Below are 15,180 nucleotides of genomic sequence, written 5' to 3'. Positions count from 1 at the left end.
ATAGCATTTTTTTGCAAAATAATTTTTGTCACATAGATGGGGTCAAGTGGAAAGATGCCTTCACCATAAACACAAACATAGGTGTGGGGAATCAGTTTTGTCAAACCGTGGCTGACACAGAAAGACACGTCGTTTTGGATGATGAAATAGATTTTTGAACCCCAGAAATCCTAACAATTGGTATAATACTAATGTCCAAGGCTGAACTATAAGCATACATGTAGACTCTGATGAGGACTGGCCATCAGTTCTGACTGGGAGGGTGTCCCAGGTGAGAATCGTTGAGGTCGTTAGTCCACATGTGAGACCTCTTCAACAAGTCCAGTTGCCTTTGATTCAGCACTTGTAGCTATCCCATGACCCAAACACACACAAACGTACATGTAAAGTCAGTTTAAAAGGAACCAATACAATACAATACACATTACAGACATGTGATATCTTGTAATGCAACAATGTGAAATGTGTTTGAAAGCACTGTTTGGATAAGAAGTGGCTAATGACTAGCCTGGATGCCAGCCGAACTTAGCCCTGCCCACAACATTTGAGGTCGGGAACATTCTGACTAGAATCTGAGTATGACCACGTCAGGCTAGCTAATGACATGCATTTGCCTCTCAATCAATAGGACAGAAATTAGTGTGTAATGTATAACTGTGTGTGTGTGATGTGCGTGCGCGTGCGTGTGTGTGCGTGTGCGTGCCCGTGGCTCAGGACGTGGAGCTGGTGAACGATGTGCAGAAGGCGATCCTGCACCTTCAGGCAGAGTGTCAAAAGCTGCATGAAACCACCAGATGTCTGCACGAGGACAACAGACAGAAACAAAGCCACATAGAGGTAAACTGCATGTTTTTTCTTCGTCTCTGTATTTCATTAACTCTTATTTTGTTTTAATTGACTCACGATTACTGTCAGATACTGTAGTAACTTTTCAAAATGTGAAAATGTCCGACTAATTGGTTTGACAGTGTAATAATACCTTTTGAAATAATTAATTATTATCACATACTTGTATTACTTTAAACGTATTTGTTGTAATAATGATATTGATACTGAAAATATTAGCAAACTTTTATTATATTATGTATCCATCCACTCAACACCGAATATGATTGGTTTCAATCTGACTTTTGACCCGTGAAATCGAAGCAGCGTCTCCTTGTTTAAGTCCTGTGGAAGTAAAATTAGCCAATAATTATTGTTCAATATTACTGTTCTTGTTTCTACAGGAGCTGTACAAGACGACAGAGGAGCTGGGGGAGAAGAAGGCCGACAAGGAGATGGTTGAGAGTGAAATTGTAAGTAACTCACTAAAGGGTCGGCCTGTGTCTTCATATCCTGCTTTTCCTGAACCTCTTGTTGTCTCCCCACACCTGAAGAAAGCAGATAAATTTGCTCTGGAGAGCAAAGTGAGCCGTCTGCAGTTTAACTCTGTGACAGAGCAGCTCAACGCCATGTTCCACGAGCTGCTGAACAAGGTGACCGGTCATGAGCAGGACTGGCACAAAGTCATCGACAAACTCTCTACTGAGATGGAATGTAAGGTAAGTATCTGAGCATTTAAACGTTCTTCTAACTGTGACATCCCCAGTGATACACGTGAGGGTTTGTATTTGTTGATTATCTGTGATGTTTGAATTCTGATCTCTCTGCAGTTGAACAGGATGGAGTTGGACTCTGTGAAGAAGCAGCTGGAAAATCGCTGGAAGAACATCCACGAGAAGCTGCAGGCTCAGGGGGCTCCAGAGCACGAGGATGCTGCTGGTATCAGAAAGTAAGTGGTAACATCACTCCTCGTTAATTCGCGCGTGTGTGTGTGTGTGTGTGTGTGTGTGTTTTCTTGTTTAACTGCATTTGTGGGGTCCAAAAACCGGGAATATAGTATACTTGTGGGGTCCGGACAGCTTTGTGGGGCCAAAATGCTGGACCCTACAACTTTAAAGGGCTGTTTGAGGGTTAAGACTTGGTTGTAGGATTAGGGTTAGAATTAGGTTATGCTTAGGGTGAGGGTAAGGGTTAAGGTTAGGCATTTAGTTGTGATGGTTAAGGTTAGGGTAAGGGGCTAGGGAATGCATTATGTCAATGACGGGTCCCCACAAAGATAGTGCCACGCACTGTGTGTGTGTGTGTGTGTGTGTGTCTGTGTGTGTGTGTTTTAAATCCAACTTCCTAAATCAGGTTGCACTATTGAAACCATAGAAAGAAAAAGACTTAAGTGATGCATAAATGTGTTACTAGAAAAAAATCTTCATCCAATCGAGCAATCAACCTTGTAAACACCAAGTCATTACAAGCTGTAACATAACAATAGCAATGCACTACAATGAAATACACACGGTAATAGCCAGTTATTTGTAAAAGTAGGCATAACTTTGTTTTATTTCTGTCCGCATGCATGGAGAAATCTGTGTATTTTAGTAATACAGTTTATAATGAGAGGGAAATATCTGATTACATAACCTAAACCCACATAATGTTTTGTAATGTTAGGTATATTGTGTTATTTTTTGTGTGAAGTCAGTTACTGGATGTGTTAGTAACCAATAGTCTATAGATGATGACTAGTTTGTTTTAATTTAATGTTACGTAAATCTCTCTGCTGGCTTCTAAAGTGTTTCTTCATGGATTTAAGTAGAACTTGTATCTAATGATATTGCTTCTGAAGTCTACTTTAATATCATTTACCACCTAAATCTCCATCTTAAATGTTCTCTTCGTGTGACTTCTACTGAACACTAAGATCTTATTTGACTCAATCTTTGTATTACACTTTAATAAAAGCAGTTGGCAGACATGTGTGCTATGTTCTCCCATATCCCTGTCTTTGTGTTTATTTCCAGACAACTGGTGGACAGATTTCACTGCCTCTCCTGTGACCGACCTGTTGTCATGCACACCCCTGGACAGTGAGTCAATACTGATAACAGTAAAAATAATATTTATATTATAAGATCTACACACTGGATATGTATTTGTTATAGATATTTGCCATTCATTTTCAGTGTCTCTTTTTTAAATTATTCCTCAGATTATAAAATAAATTCACTTCATACACTACAATATCACTTGCTCTCTAAACTCATTTGCTCTTGTGTATGTTTGTGGCAATAAAAGGCATCTGGCGAAACAGCCGTCCACTCCTGGATTCCCCTCACACAAGTCCATCAGGCCGTTTACTGTTTACGCTTTGGAGCAGTTTCGACAGCACTACAGGAGGTGAGAGCAGCAGAGTTACTGCAGTTTACCTCCTCTCACTTTATCTACTGTGTCCTCTGTTCACCAGCAAGGAGCGCAAGAGTCTTAAAGTCATTATTTAAACAAACAGGACCATAAAGACACGTTTTATGTCATATAATGTAGGCGAACGCTCGATGTAGAAACACATCTCATCTTTCAAACATTCAGAGCATATGTTAGTTTCTCAGTACCTGATCCATTGTAAGCTGGTGTTGCCGTCTCAGTCTGAAACCAGGGTCCAACCACTACAACTTTGTGGTAGCTGGCAGGAGAAGGGAGAAGCTCCAGAACAGCCATGCTGTGATGTGCCGGCAGATAGAGAGCATGCAGAGGAAACACTGTGACAGTACCGCCAGCTATGGCACTGCGGGAGACAGCCTGATCCAAAACCAGCCAGGAGACCTGCAGTGAGTCAGGGACAGGACAGGGGAAAGGGCAGGGCAGGGGACCATGGGAGAGGGCAGAGGACAGGGGAAAGGGCAGGGGGAGAGGGCAGGGGGAGAGGACAGGGAGAGAGGACAGGGGAGAGGGCAGGGGGAGAGGACAAGGAGAGAGGACAGGAGAGAGGGCAGGGGAGAAGACAGGGGATAGGGCAGCGGGAGAGGACAAGGATAGAGGACAGGGGAGAGGGCAGGGGAGAAGACGGGAGAGGACAAGAATAGATGACAGGGGAGAGGGCAGGGGAGAAGACAGGGGAGAGGAAAGGGGGAGAGGCAGAGTCACTCTGTTAGATGTTTGAGTCTAAAGCCCCATTTGGATAAGATTTGTGTGATTTCAGTACCTGCACTGGTTGAAATCTCTCCAGAGCTCATATGTCTGCAATTTAACACTCCTGCAGATACCAGTATGTTTTTTCCTGTAAAAAGCTTAAGGCTTAGGATAGGATGCCACTTTAATAAAAGCAGAAAAACATGAAAATGAATTAGGATATAAAATAAAATAATACATTTAGTGTATAATAAGAGCATGAGAAACAGCATCTACAACAATAGAAACAGTGACTAGAAATAACTGTTTGCATATTAATTGCAGGAATGTAAAACAGCAGTTCATGATCTTCTCATTCCTATCGATCCAAATCTGAAAGTCTACATCGCTGGAAACAGACTTTAAAAAAAGAGATGCTGCAGACTCTCAGTTTCTCTGTTCTCTCATGTCATGATGTTTCTGTCTGACCGAGCAGCGAGCGGCTCTCTGAAATGACGGACTACAGTCACCTGGCCGCGTCACGGAGCTGCGGGGGGAGTCACACAGTCACCTTGGCAGGCCAGCGACGCCCCGTCCTGCAGTACATGAAGCACAACCCCCAGACAGAGGTGGACGCTGTGATTCCGGTACTGATAAGAGTTTATCCACATTTTATTCTCCAGCAGTGAGAATCAGAGTGACGGTAGTTATCTAAAGATATGGTCTTCAAAGATAGAAAAATAAAATAATTCTAATTTGTGGGCTCATTATAGCACATACTGTAAATTCTCCTGCACAGCTATCTGTTGCAGTCCACATCCTGGAGAACCTGGAATTCTTTTAGCTTTAGTCCTGGAAAAGTGTGACATTTGTCCATAGAGTTCTGGAAAAATATTGAGTTTTCCTGAAAAGGTTACTTGTGTGTCTTGTGTCTAAACAAAAATGTCACATACTATTGCTGAAGTAAGAGAGAATTGAGAGTAAAATTGGTATTATTGAACGTTTGTTCTTTAGAGTTTAAATGTATGTATATAAATAACTTTGCAATCTGTGTACTTACATGTGATACTTTAACTACATGAAGCTGATGATACTGCTGTACTTTGACTTCAGTAAGATTGTGAATGCAGTACTTTTGATTGGATATTTGTCACTTTGGTAATACTACTTTTACTCCACTAAAGGATGCAAGTACTTCTGTTTGTTTTTTACCCAACGTGAATTCTTCCCTATGAAAAGAAGACTATTTATCAGATGTTACCGGCTGTCTCCTATCCATTAACTGCTCTCTCTGTGTGTGTGTGTGTGTGTGTGTGTGTGTGTGTGTGTGTGTGTGTGTGTGTGTGTGTGTGTGTGTTTCGGCTGGTTAGTCAGAGGAGGTTGATATCATTGGACTGGACGGGCATATTTACAAAGGTCGCCTGAACGCATCTACCATCAGAAATACAGAAACTAAGCTACCTACAATCTCTACCAAAGACGGTAAATGTATTCTATTGAAGAACTTTATAACAAGTTTCTATATTCTATATTTTACCATCTTATTATATGATAACCAAATGTGTTGGTGGCTCTTTCGGCCTTGAGCCCTAAAAACTGAAAATGAAAGCCTGGGTGATTTATGTGAAACGAATGAAGAAGCGATTTCACACCTGCTGAAGCTCTCAGAGTCTCTGCCTGCACTTTGCTGTTGAACATGATTCACGAGAACATATCTTATTCAGTGTATTTTGGCTGTGAGCTGAAAATGTCAAGGTGAGATACAGCTGGCAGGGTTTGTGGTTGTTGTTGTTAACCCTCGTGACATGTTGCCCTGTTCCTTTTGATGGCTGCAGGCATGTGCAAAACCAAAGACAAGACCAAGTGCGCCTCGTCCCACAAACCGGCTTCTTCTCCGGAGCTGGGACACGGCCCTCCGGTTTATCCCCCCCACAGTGCCAAGAGTACCCAGTGCAGCCGCTCAAGTGAGAGACACACACACACACACACACACACACACACACACACACACACACACACACACACACACACTCTCTCAGTTCAGTGTGTTGTGATACTTGTCTGAACAAGTCACCCTCCTGAACTGATCCCTGCATTTTCAAAACAAAAGACAAAGACGTCACACCGGGCGAGTACCACTTAGTGCGTCTCTTTTTGACATCTCTGAGCTTTACATTGACAATCCTGGATAACTGGTGTCTTCCGAATCAGGTTTATTGCCAAGTAGGTTTTTTCACATACAAGGAATTGGACTTTGGTGTTTTGATGCATAACAAATAAAATAGTATGTCAAGAAACAAAAATATAAAACTAGAAGGGCACTCAGAGAGCGCATACCCCCGCCAAGGCCTAATGCCCTCACAATGTTAACAAAAGTGAAAAATAATGTGTGTGTGTGACAAACAAACAAACCGAAAACATAACCTTAAGTAATAGGTAATAAAAACATGAAAAATATGTAGAAGAATATGTAAGATATACTGTATATTTGTTTTTAAAATGAAAAGAGCTGTGCAATGTTTGAAATATACAATGTAGTAACATAACTAGAGTAGAAAATGAAGGCCGTGAAACAGAAGGAATAACGTCAAAATATTAAAATAAGGCTGACTGATGGTCATAAAAACGTTGATAATTTACTGAGTTAACAGCATGTAAAATAATATGCAGCTATAATCCTCATTTTAGCTCTTAGTGTGGTAAACTGTCTCGTTTTGTTAAAAGTCTTGTTTAGTATCCAGAGGGGACACATGGTTGTGCAAACAATGTTTTTTAGGGGACAATATATTTTATTGTTGTTGGGATATTTCAATCTGGATCAAAGTGGTGGAACAATGCCTCTAGCATGAAAAAATACAAAGAAAAAAAATATGAAAAAATATTAAGAATATAAAACAGCTCCCTCCGTTGTAATTAACGTGCTCGATGTGGAGGATTAACTCCTCCTGTGTGAGTAGTATTGATTGTATAATTAAACCCACCTGTGTGAGTAGTATTGATTGTATAATTAAACCCACCTGTGTGAGTAGTATTGATTGTAGTTGCCTGTGCACACGCTGAGGAAGGCCGTTGCCCGAAACGTCCACTGTGTGGCAATAAACTATCAAATTGGAGTGCTCTCCTAGTAGCTTCATTTGTGAATACAAAATAGAAAATATATATATATATAACATCAGATAAAGCCAAAGATAGAGGCACTTAATGTCTATTTTTAAGTCAGCATTTTATGTCCATCTCCATTTGAAATAAAATCAATGTCCAAACTCAAAGCGGGAGATGTGTGACTGTAAAGGTGCTCGCATCTCACACACACCCACACTAACACACACCCTGGTGCGTCTCACCTGAACCCCCTCCTCCCCTCCTCTGTGTCCAGCCTCCAGCAGCTCCGGGCGGGACTGGCCCGTGTCGGCTCTGGGCTGCACGTCTCAGCTCGGCTCCGTCTCTCCAGCTTCAGCTGCAGCAGAGAGCCTGAACACAGAGCCTGCTGCTGAGCAGCTGCTCAACCTGTAAGGGCCATCACTCAGCACTCTACTGGTTTCCATATGTAATTAACTTGTAACCTGCTTCAATCTATTTTTTAGTGTACTTTTATTGATTTGTTGCTTATTGTTGTAATGTTTTTTTTTTTTTTTTGGCACTACATGTCCCATAAATCACCTGTCAAACACTAAGTCCAGCACTGTGACGTCTCTTTGGATTCTTTTTATTTTTTAACTTGAGTGTCTGTGATCGGCCACTTTAAATATTATTAAGATAAATTATAATATTAATTAATAAACGTGAGACAGCAAACATAAAACTTACTAACGCCTCTATTCAAAAAATAGAGAAATTTTAAACTTTATCCAAATTTCAAGAAGCAAACAGTACATAACTAAATCGATATACAAACACACACAAGACAATATCTTGATAAAAATACATAACAAATTTAAATAGATATAATAATAAATTATAAATAATAATAAATATGTTAAAAAATGAAAATGTTTCTCCTATAGTTAGTATCACCAATGTCCCGACTTAATCCCACCATACATACATAAAGACTAACGGCTTTATTAAAGATAATTCTGGTCTTTTTGGATATTTTTCTTCTTCAACAAATCCCATGTGCAGATCTAAACCAACATGTTAGTCCGTCTCTTAATACTGTCTGACTTCCTGTCTGTGGCTCTCAGCTCCAAGCCCATTGGTTCCTCCTGAAGACGTAAATCTTTAAAAACACAAATATATAGTTTCAATCATGCATTCGTTGGGGACTATTTTCAGCATCATTAATCCACATTTGTGATTCCCACCCAGGGGTACTTGTACCCGAGGGAGTACTTCCGCTGTTGCCAGGTGGTACCTGGAAATATTGTGGAGCAGCTCAACTGATAAAAAAGTATATATAGAAATTGTAATTTGATTAAAAGAATATAAGCTGTAACACCTGAACACTAGATGTTGCAGTTATGTAAGAGTGCTTGAAATCTAGTTAGCAAGCGAGTGCATACATTTAAACAGGTTAACATTCAGCCAGAAATAAATAGCTAAAAGTAATGGCTAAACAGCTGAAATAATGAGCTTAAAATATTGCATAAGCGGCTGAGATGGTTAGCTTAAAGTAGGCCTACTAAACAGTTCAATTAGTTAGTTTAAAGTAATGGATAAGTGGTTGAAACATCAGCAATCTAAATAATGACAGTTCAACAAGTTTGAAAAAATGATCAAAATCCACTTTTATGTAATAATTAGTATGCATTTGGAACATATGTGCATTAGGAATGAATGAGTGGGTACGGGCTGTGGGGGTACCTTAGCCCAAAAAGGTTTGGAACCCATGCTCTAGTGAGTATTTGTGGCAGTACACTGTAAAGCCAGATTTAGTTAAACTTTTTAGTGGTCACTACTTATTCTTTCATGTTTTGTTAAAAAAACATATTCATTACTAAATCACATTAGTTGTTTGTAATAATCAGCTTAAGTCTGCAGTGCACAGATCATATTAGTTTTTTTTTTCTGATTGCTTAAGCACTATTTTGAAAACAGGGACCGGTTTTTCAAAACACTACACACAATTAGCAGAACACCTCAGACCCTTTGCAAAATGAAACACTCTTGCAAAAACTATACACTAATTTATATAAAAAACATTTTGTTGCCATTTGAAACATGTTTCATATGAACACGTTTTAATTAGTTACCCACTGCTGTTGCTAACCTTAAACACTTAGAGTACTGTAAATGAAGTACACAGAGAAAGTGCAAATATACAATAAGTTCACCAAACACTACACAAGACCAATGCTGCAGACTGAGGAAAATATCATTTATTTCTCTCCATATACCCAAATCAGTCAACATGTCAACATGGAGAATCACAACAAAACATGTCCCAGTTTTCATGCTACTACAGTAGTGTGCATAACACTGTTAGCTCAGCAAACAACAGACAAACATAAAATACTCTATCCAGTACAGCAAAATACAACAAAAACTGAAATTACAGTACATAAAATACTAGACTTACCTGCTGCATTTGTATAGTGCTTACACCTGATTGGTGTGTCTACAATTAAGCATCCATGTGTTTGTGTACCTGATGGCTGTGTTTCACAGATCGGCTCATAGGTGTGTCGTTTCACAGTCAGTGCTTTGGAATTGCAAGGAAGTGACATCATGATATACTTCCATGTATAATGTCTACAAGTGTGTTTGGTGTTTTGCAAATCACTGTTTGTATTGTTTTACAAAAAGTGTGAGGCTGACATTGTGCTTATAGTGGTGCACATCTGGGCCAGTGATTTGCTCCTTGAGTGTAAGGTTTTGATAATTGTGTAATACTTTTGATTTCAGTGTGTAAGCAATCGGCAAAAACTGTAAGCAGAGTTAACTAAGGATGTTAAGTTTATGAATGGAAGGGGCGGGGTCATTTAAACTGTTCTGCACTGAAGCGATGCAAAGGCTCATGGGGAACGCTTCTGTCCTAAGTTAATGTTCTGTTAATGTTTTGGGTGTGCATTTATGTCATATGGGTTTTAGTTTTGGGTGGTTGATTAGGTGTTCATGTTTATCTACATTTATTATTGCACCATGACAGAGACCCAGGTTGGGACTGATGGCATCTGGGCAGTGGCAGCGTTCATTGGCATATACATAGATTGGACATCAGTAACTATCTCTTGAGTGAAGCGGTCCACCTAGTACAAAACACTGGGAAGTTACAATGTCTTTGTCTATTATTTGGAACAATGTATTGAATACATTGTTCTTAGAGTCATTCTGTCATTCAGGAAAAACAATATTTATATAAACAACTTATTTCTTTAGTACGATAAATAGCCTAATGTTAATATTTGTTATGTTACTTTGCATGTTTAAAGCTATAGTGCGCGCATCCACATGATACAAGCCTTCTGTGATCTCCATGCACTTGCTAGCAACCAAGGAGGACACGGAGGATTAATAAAACATGATGGACTCTTCAGAAGAGGTAATTATCTTCACTTGATTTTCTGCATGCGAAAGTCGCCATACGGCACAATCTTGTGAACATAGCCATACTGAGAAATCCAGAGAGAGTTGTATGGAGCTGATAGTCTTAATTAGCTTTGTAGCAACTCATTTGGCAATGGCTTGAATATAACGACTGACGACGAATGACGTTCATTAATATCAAAAAGTTACGCCCTTAAACTTTAACTTACATGACTCCAGAAAAAATAATTTATGTTTACTAATGATTTTTAGTAACGACTACTAATGTAAACTTTATTTGTCTACTGCATCGACTTACCGCTCTGTGTTAACACAACTTAACCTGTTAAGTTTCACCCTGTGTAAAAACTTAGACGGTTTAAGGCAACGGGTTTTCACGCAAATTTCTAGTAAAGTCAACTAACTCTGGATAACGGGATGGTGTGTGTGGGATTGAGTCAAAATAAACTACAGTGTGTGTGTGTGTGTTCATGGTAACAAAGGAACATGTAACCCAGGGCAACAGTGTGGCTCATTGGTGTGTTTTTAACAACAATGGAGTTCTATGGCACAGAGGAAGAAGATATATCAGTCTCTGAATCACACAATACTTGCTAGTAGATACAGTCACTGTTGGCTTGAGTCTTTTTGTGGGATTTGTTGACAAGAAGTAAAATATAGATAGAATATCACCACTTGTACTTTAGTGTAATTGCTTATTACGGATGATCCAGGGGATTCCCCCAGAAAAGTTGTTAAGCCTAAAAGTGGCAAGTGTCTTTATTTTTGACGAGGGACTAAGAGTAAGATTAAGAGTGATGGCAGCATTAATGTAGAGCCCAATAGTTTCTGTGATAACAGAGTCATGGACGAAATCGTGAAAAATTGAGATTATAAAAAGCTATAAAACAGATTCCATAGGGCCCTACATTAAGTCGGTGCTAAAAGCTAACTGGAGCCGTCTAACTTTCCAATCGAGCTGCCCCACTGTAAATGTAGTTTAAAAAACGTCTTAAAAATACATTACATTATACATATACATGAAAAAATGAATTCCCAGTGGCTTAGGCCTGTTGGGGAGGCAACTTAGGCAGGGTGGGCCACCAGGCTTGCAATATACTGGGGGAAACACTAGGATCTATATATCAGTAACATGTTGCTGTAACACTGAGTAGAGTAGAGCCCTGATGTAAAAAGCCACATGCTTCAGGGGAGACACACTTGGCTGCTCTCCTCAACACCAAACAACATTTTAGGAAGGCAGAGTAATAAAGGGTGTCGTTTCCATCAACTTCCAGCATTGTGTTACAGGAGGTCATCAACCTGGGTGTTGCATCATATCAGGGGAAACCCATCACTACTACACCACATCCTGTTCACAGAAACATCAGGCTGAGAGCAGGAAGGACACGTTGCCCAGTAAAGATAAAAAGGGAGCGGTTAACTTTACTTTGAGGTGCAGTCACACAACTCGCTCCGGGATCATTTCCTGACATTGAAGAATTTGGTTTCATGTTGAGGCTTTTCAAGTCTGTGGTTTTATGTGTTGGCAGATTCCCTCATTCTATAGTATTTTATTTTGAAGACGGAAAGTACATTTGCTCAAGTGCTCTACTTGAGTACAATTTTGTAGTACTTGAACTCTACTTGAGTATTTCCTTTTTATGCTACGTTATACTTCCTCTCCACTACATTTATCTGACAGCTTTAGTTACTTTTAGGATTTAAAAAGAAGAGTAGTTTCAGATGTCCTGATCCTTTACTAAAGTAAAAGTACCAATTCATCAGAATAAAAATACTCTGTTACAATAAAAAAAAAAATCCTGCATTCAGATTCCAACTTAAAGTGGCTCTATGTAACTTTCAGTTTGTGTTGATTCTGGCGGCTGCTTTGGACAAAAGTGCTAGTTTTTTTTTGTTTGTTTTTACCACACCTGCTGTCGTAAAGCTCTTTTCTTTACGGTGCTGTATTGCCCACTGTATTACCGAGTTAGCGTTACCGGGAGGTCATATAGTTGCGATGAATGTTTTGCTCAGACAGAAAATCATTAATTTACAATAAGAGAATAAGTTACAGATGCATCGTTGCATTTCATGTGTAGCATACGGTAACTTAGCCTCCTTTGGATGTATCGTGAGCTAAACCGGGCATCACTGTCACTGTGTCACGAGCCATAGCATTAAGGCAAGACAGCTTTAATTGTATAGCACATTTCAGCAACAGGGCAATTCAAAGTGCTTTACATAAAACATTAAAGAGCAGTTAAAAACGATTACAAAATTAAAAACAGATCAAATACGAGAATAAAAGTTACAGGACATAATTTAATTAAGAGTGTGTTGTAGCAATCAACGTAATAACTTAGATTCATATAGTGCATTTCATGAAACCCACGGACGCTTTACACAAGTAGCGTTACGGGGGCACAAGGGAAAAGAAAATAGTAAGCCAACACAAACACAGAGTAAAAGGAATAAAACGTCTACACTAAATGGAAGGGGGACGTAATTTAATGTCGGCTACTGACGTACAACCACATCATACAACCGCAATCTACAGTTATTTTATGAATGAAATAGATATATTACATACCTGAGGGCCAATTTGGGGTGGGTTTTGACTCAATTACAATCCTGTAATTGTCTCCATCTGTTGATAACCCGATCGAGTGGGACTCAAATTATCACCTGTTGTCTTTTACTTTCCCTTTTAGCTTTTAGTTCTCCGTTTAATTTCCTTCTTTTCTGTGATGGCCCTGCTCCAGTACCAGCCATAACTACAGTAGACAACTTGTAAAATAACATTAAAATACAATTAGGCCTAATTGTGTGTGTGTGTGTGTGTATGTGTGTATATATATATATATATATATATATATATATATATATATATATATATATATATATATGATATATATATATATATATATATAGATATATAAGATATATATAGATATATATATAGATATATAAGATATATATATAGATATATAAGATATATATATATATAGATATATAAGATATATATATATATAGATATATAAGATATATCTATATATATATAGCTATATAAGATATATATATATATATATATATACAGCTATATAAGATATATATATATATATATATATATATATATATATATATATATATATCATTAAAATGAAGCCCGGTGAAAAGTTTTGAGGATAAATGTTGCTTTGGTGAAACTGAAACAGATCTGTTCATTTCACTTAAAACAGGTTTAGTAATTCTTTCTGTTTTAACACAATAATGTCTCTGTAAGATTGAGGATTTTAAGATTAACTTTGCATAACTGTATAAAGTAAGTGACTCCAACTAAAATGCGTTAATAATATAATATATAACAAGCATATTTCACAACATGTACCTTCACTGGTAATTTCACTGGTAGTAAGACTGAATGCAGGACTTTTACTTAATGTGTTGGTACTTTTAGAGTGATGGGTCTGAATATTGTCTTCTGTGGCTCTTTAAAGCTCCATGATTCACTGCACCCTGAAATAAATGTGGTTTGTTTTTAGAACCTTTTCAGCAGCAGCTTATGATTCACCTTTTCGAGTCCTGTCATTGAACACAACAACTCTACACTTCTTCTTTCAAAGCGGTTGTGCCATGTTGGGAAACTTGGGTCTATTACATTAGACATTAACTGAAAAGAGCAGCTCAGCTGCGACCACATCCTTCCTCCGCCTTCATGCAAAGACAAGTAACTTTCAGTTTGGGAACCCAGTTTTTTTTTTTTTTCCGCTTTCTCAGTCGTCCTTTATTTAGCTCTTTTACAGTAACAACCAAAACAACTGTGAGAAAAAAATGGCTGTCAGCAGTGAGAGATGAAGCCACAGGAAGTAGGAGATCATACCTTGTTTTATTAAACATATAAATACAAATTTCAACAGAGGAAATGAATATAAAGTACTTGAGAGAAATCTCTATTAAAGAGTCATGGATTAGAACAGGGAGAGAAAATACCGGCATCCACTTGGTAAGAGCGAAAAATAAAAGTTTAACAGGAGATTTAAAAAAAAAAAAGTAAAACACCCAGTTTGTAAAATCTTCAGGGTGGTTGGGACACATCAGCTGCATTTTACAGATTCCACATCTCCATAATCATCGTGCAACACCGCTGCATGGAGCCCTATCACAGAGCTGACCCAGTAATCCACCCTGCAGGAAGCTCGTACAAAGACAACCATTCCCCCCCCCGAAACCCGCAGCTCGTCCATTAAACGCAACAGCAGACGACCCGCAGCGTCACCAAAACTCATCAGTCAGGAGTTCAGCACATTTCAGACATTCAAACATTCGCCTCAACTCGTCCACAAACTGTTTGATTTAAAGGAGAAATCTGCCCTCGGGTCACCCGACACAGCAAAGAAAACATGTCAACCTGCCTGATTTAAAGCACCGAGGCCTGTTAGACAGAAATCATGTTCACTTTTCATCAAAGCCAAATCTTTTCTCGACATGTTGCTGTTTAAACATTTGAATGAATCAGGCGTTGTAGGCGTTCCATTGACTTCCATCCATTTCAGTGAGGCATACATATCTACTTGCAGACACTTAATCTCTGGAGTGCTGTAATCCATCACAGTGAACATAAAACTGAATGCTTTTATATTAAAGTCACAAAATGTTCTCAAAGTTTTCAAAGTGAACATAATCATGCAGAAACATGTTTATGTAATGTGGTAACAAAGAGCCCCCCATGAGGAATTCTAAGTAATGACAACAAAACTGTCGGTGCGTCCACATGATACCAGCCTTCCA

General features: G+C 38.8%; 1 protein-coding gene across 1 annotated transcript; it reads left to right on the top strand.

Moving 5' to 3' along the window:
* The first annotated feature begins 604 nt into the window (after positions 1-604).
* Positions 605-7,592, top strand: LOC144530118 (glutamine-rich protein 2). Its single transcript, XM_078269554.1, has 10 exons — positions 605-837; positions 1,230-1,298; positions 1,380-1,544; positions 1,656-1,774; positions 2,841-2,906; positions 3,115-3,216; positions 4,421-4,571; positions 5,295-5,406; positions 5,760-5,888; positions 7,301-7,592. Exons 2-10 carry the CDS (start codon positions 1,281-1,283, stop codon positions 7,435-7,437), a joined length of 999 nt encoding a protein of 332 aa, XP_078125680.1. The 5' UTR covers positions 605-837; positions 1,230-1,280; the 3' UTR covers positions 7,438-7,592.
* Positions 7,593-15,180: the final 7,588 nt, after the last annotated feature.

Source organism: Sander vitreus, chromosome 15, assembly GCF_031162955.1.
Source record: "Sander vitreus isolate 19-12246 chromosome 15, sanVit1, whole genome shotgun sequence".
In the NCBI taxonomy this organism is placed as follows: Eukaryota; Metazoa; Chordata; class Actinopteri; order Perciformes; family Percidae; genus Sander; species Sander vitreus.
The sequence above is the reverse complement of the archived record's forward strand: the minus strand, read 5'-3'. Positions and strand labels throughout refer to the sequence as shown.

Bases quoted from the DNA above. Each gene is read 5' to 3' on its own strand.
- LOC144530118 (XM_078269554.1), top strand. The intron at 2,907-3,114 runs GTGAGTCAATAC...TGGCAATAAAAG, and splicing joins GTCATGCACACCCCTGGACA to GCATCTGGCGAAACAGCCGT. The intron at 4,572-5,294 runs GTACTGATAAGA...TCGGCTGGTTAG, and splicing joins AGGTGGACGCTGTGATTCCG to TCAGAGGAGGTTGATATCAT.